At 31.6% G+C, this 4,445-nt stretch overlaps 1 protein-coding gene across 1 annotated transcript; it reads left to right on the top strand.

Annotated features, from left to right (window-relative positions):
• Positions 1–1,211: 1,211 nt before the first annotated feature.
• On the top strand, positions 1,212–2,463 carry LOC123193937 (probable xyloglucan endotransglucosylase/hydrolase protein 23). Its single transcript, XM_044607027.1, has 3 exons — positions 1,212–1,519; positions 1,603–1,796; positions 1,887–2,463. Exons 1-3 carry the CDS (start codon positions 1,253–1,255, stop codon positions 2,293–2,295), a joined length of 870 nt encoding a protein of 289 aa, XP_044462962.1. The 5' UTR covers positions 1,212–1,252; the 3' UTR covers positions 2,296–2,463.
• The last annotated feature ends 1,982 nt before the right edge of the window (positions 2,464–4,445 follow it).

Here is a 4,445-nt window from a genome sequence, read left to right as displayed (position 1 = left end):
TGATTCTAATGGGTAATTGTATAATATTGGATTTAATGTTTCAACAATTTTTAATAATGGTGTTTCTTACAGAAAAATAGATTAAAAGATATTATGATACTTCAAGACAGGACATTGTAGTAATGACTTGCTGAAAATGAGATTTTGAAAAAAAAAAAAAAAAAGCAATGCTATTAGTTTTGAGGACTTAATTGGATATTTAGATTAGGGCAAAGGACTATTTTCCACCCAAGTTTTAGTTGAAACTCAATAACATACCTACAGCAGTTCAAAAACTCAGTTTTGCTAAAACTTATAATTTCTTTGTATAAGAACAATATAAAAACTGCTAATTTTGGAATATATTGGACTTCTGAAAAACATTTTACTAATAATGATTAGTTAAGGACTTAAGTGTTGCTTAAAAATATCACTGGATTTTACATATTTAAAAAGCTAAATGGCTATGTCCGACACAAAGATTCTTATAATGACAATCTCTCATCACTTAAGCTTCAAAAGATCAATTTTTCCCCTATCATTTAATATATTAGTAAACATGTTAAATTTTTCTAGAAATGATTGCTGTATCTTTTTATTATATCTTGACTTTCTAAAACCTAAGGGTGAAAATTTGTCATTTCAGCAAACTTGGGTGAGCTAGAGACTTTTGGCAAAAAACAAACAAAAAAAAATACAAACCTAATAGGAAAGAGCTTTGCACTTTCATGAATAATGATTGAATGCTCATTTCCTCAAATTTCTAGAAATGTTCATGGTGATGATTTCGGTCCCCAGTAAGCTGTGAACAATCTGTAAAGAGAGCATGTGGGTGGGAACGAACCAGATTCTCTATCTCTATGAGCAGTCAGTCTAAACAAAACCACTCTTCTCTCTCAAGTTTCGTAATTCACTTGGTGAATATGACATTGACAAATAAGGCGGGTCGCTCCTTTCATTTCATTTGGTTAATTTATTTACGCGTATGGTGAACTAAAATCATCATCAAATGGTCCATATAATAATTTATTTCTAAATTAATCAATTGATTTTTGTAGTTTATGATGATCTCAACTGTTAGCGAGAGCCAGCTATATTCACAGCTCATATTTTTTCTCTCCGTCAATTTCAAGATCCACCAGGATCCTTCAATACGCGCTACTAACTTTCCCTTCTTTGGTCAATTATTAATACCACTTTGGTTTCCTCCTATATAAACCCTTCTCATTATTCATCAGATCCAACAAAATACAAAGCATCATCAGCTCAATCCATGGCTACTTCTTCTACCAAAATGCTAATTATTTTTATGGTTGTTAGCTCTTTCATGCTTGCTTCGGCTAATTTCTATCAGAATTTTGATATAACTTGGGGAGATGGTCGTGCGCAAATTCTCAACAATGGTGATCTTCTCACTCTCTCTCTGGACAAAGCCTCAGGCTCAGGTTTTCAATCCAAGAACGAGTATCTATTCGCAAAAATTGATATGCAACTCAAGCTTGTCCCTGGAAATTCCGCAGGCACAGTTACTGCCTACTATGTAAGTTGCTTTTGTTGTTAAAAATATATTGAAGTACTATTATTATTATCAAATCCTGACGCATAGACTTATTTGCAATGCAGTTAAAATCAGCAGGCTCAGCTTGGGATGAAATAGACTTTGAATTCCTGGGAAATTTAAGTGGTGATCCTTATACTCTTCACACTAACGTGTTTAGCCAAGGCAAAGGTGACAGAGAGCAACAGTTCCACCTCTGGTTTGACCCTACTGCTGATTTTCACACCTATTCAATTCTCTGGAATCCTCAACGTATTATGTAAGTTTCCACTTATTCAATCATGATTACGTTTCTTCTTTGACCAGAAACCTGTTCATTCTTAATTAACGTGTTCATTTTCTTTTTCAGCTTCTATGTTGATGGCACGCCTATTAGAGAGTTCAAGAACTCAGAGTCAGTTGGTGTTCCCTATCTCAAAAGCCAGCCCATGAGGATTTACTCCAGTCTCTGGAACGCTGACGACTGGGCCACCAGAGGCGGGCTCATCAAAACTGACTGGTCTCAAGCTCCATTCACAGCTTCTTACAGAAACTACAATGCCATTAATGCTTTCGTCTGGTCTTCAAGTTCAGGATCCTCTTCCTGCAACTCAAATTGGGATAATAGCTACGCCTGGCTTTGGGAGGAACTGGATGACACAAGCCAACAGACACTCAACTGGGTGCAGGAGAATTACATGATTTATGACTATTGCAAGGACACAAAACGTTTCCCCCAAGGCCTTCCTGCAGAATGTGCACTCAATAACTCATCCTAGACCTAGATGCAGGAAAACCAATTTTTTTTTTAAAAAAAATTTGAGGTCGTTAATTGTTTTTTGATGTTGCAATTCTTTCAATTTTTTTTTTTTTTTTTTGTGTAGTCAAACAATGTGTGAATTATTTTTCATGAAACAAAATAAATGCAGGCTATATATTTCAGTTAAGGGCAAAAGACTTGTTTCCACCTAAGGTTTGGTCCATTATCAAACTCTTATCAATTAATTTTTAAAAATTCAAATACTCATTTGTCAGTTGTTAATATTAACAAAATTTGTTAGATCTTAAAGGATAGTTGTCATTTAATCTATAATATTTACAAAAATAAAATTTTATTTCATTTTCTACCCAAGGTTTTAAAACAACTATTTTCCCTTAACCTAAGTTTTAATAAGTTATATTTCCCCCAATAAGGTTCCATTTTTTTTTTTCTCCAACAATTAGAGTTCTACCAATAGCCCATGATAGCCTATGAAAATGTCTTTAGCCCATCTTCGAAATTTACAAAAAATTGATGGGAGAAATGTTGTCTGCTAGGCATCCGAAAAGAGCAACCAAAGATCTCTTGAAAATAGATGGGAGAAAGGTCTTCTACTCGGTCTTCAAAAAGACAAAAAATGGCATCCGAAATGTCATCCGCTCGGCATCAAATGAAAAGACAAAAAGATGAAAATGAAGGATGTTTGACATTTTGTTTTCAGGCGATCTTCAGATGCCCTTCATCTTTGAGTCATTTTTTATTTACCGATTTGATGCCATGTTTCCATTGATTCATTTGCCTTTAGGAAGCGAGAGAGAGTGTCATTCAATTTTGAAGATAGGCTAAAGACTTTCCTAGTCGGAGTTTAGTTGCCAAGGAAGGAAATAAAAAAAATGTAAATACTAGGAAGGAAAATATAATTTTTTAAAATTTAAGTTAAAAAGAGAAATTGTTAGTTTTTAAAATCTTGGGTGAGAAATAAGATAAAATTTTATTTTTTTAATATTACAGGTTAAATAATAATTATACTCTTAAATTTAATAAATTTTATTAACTTTAATAACTAATAAATAAGTATTTAAATTTAAAGGAATTAACCAATGAGAGTTTGATTATAAACTAAACCTGGACAGGAATAAGTGTTTTGGCCTTTAGCTAATAATAAAATTAAAGTTCGCTCTTTAGTTGAAATTTTTTATTTCGTCTTTCACGCAAATCAATGTGTTGTAAAATTTCATAACTAATATGCATAATTATATGTGTATAATAATAACCATGCATAATGCATCAATAAAAAAATATATATAAATAATTATATATCAATATATGATTAAGTATTATTTTATTTATAATTTTTAAACTATTTTATTATACATTATTATTTATATATAAAATTACACATATTATTTATATATGTAATACTATTCATAATACATAATAAGATCACATAATGATTATTAAATACATATATTAATAGTTAATTTGAGACATAGAGACACTTTTTTTTATTTTCGGAAAATGTTAAATTTATACATAAAATTGTTAACTCAAATTACATTACTTAGTATTAAAATATGGTTAACAGTTAGAGGTGATTAATTAAGTCCTTTTATTGCTCATAATAATAATAAAAAAAGGTTAAATTGTTTAAGTTTTTGGTATTTCATTTCAATGTGAATTTAATTTAATCTACCGCTCTTCATCCTTGGGCTGGAAGCCAGAACAAGTGGTTTTATCAACAGGGAATTTTTTCGTCCAGATCACCTGCAGAAACAATCAGCGAAGCTGTGGACGGTTGAAGTTACATTAACACCCCAGCCACCGTCATAGAATCTCGGAGTGATTCTTTTTAGATCCATGGGTTTTTGAAAGTTACACTAACACCCCTACATCAAATTGAAGAGTTGAACCCCTAAAATTTAGGGCCTAAAGGGCAAAGCTTGAAAAAATTTTGAAGCAGTTGTGTCAAATTATAACATTAAGCCATAATTGATGCTTTGGGACAATTTCCGATCTGGAAAATTTTTAACTTTAATATACGTAAAACATCAATATAACTCTTAAATTTTTCCATTGACTCTCTTAAATTTCATCATTTTTTATTCACTCCCTTGTGTTTTACCAAATTCACACTATGACCCCTCTAATTGTATCTTATTCCACCACTAC

Source organism: Mangifera indica, chromosome 13, assembly GCF_011075055.1.
Source record: "Mangifera indica cultivar Alphonso chromosome 13, CATAS_Mindica_2.1, whole genome shotgun sequence".
Taxonomy (NCBI): Eukaryota; Viridiplantae; Streptophyta; class Magnoliopsida; order Sapindales; family Anacardiaceae; genus Mangifera; species Mangifera indica.
The sequence above is the reverse complement of the archived record's forward strand: the minus strand, read 5'-3'. Positions and strand labels throughout refer to the sequence as shown.

What these genes read in the sequence shown, in the direction of transcription:
- LOC123193937 (XM_044607027.1), top strand. Translation starts at nt 1,253, where the DNA reads ATGGCTACTTCTTCTACCAAAATGCTAATTATTTTTATGGTTGTTAGC. An exon ending in GCACAGTTACTGCCTACTAT is followed by an intron (nt 1,520 to 1,602) that starts GTAAGTTGCTTT and finishes TTTGCAATGCAG; the next exon opens with TTAAAATCAGCAGGCTCAGC. An exon ending in TGGAATCCTCAACGTATTAT is followed by an intron (nt 1,797 to 1,886) that starts GTAAGTTTCCAC and finishes TTTCTTTTTCAG; the next exon opens with CTTCTATGTTGATGGCACGC.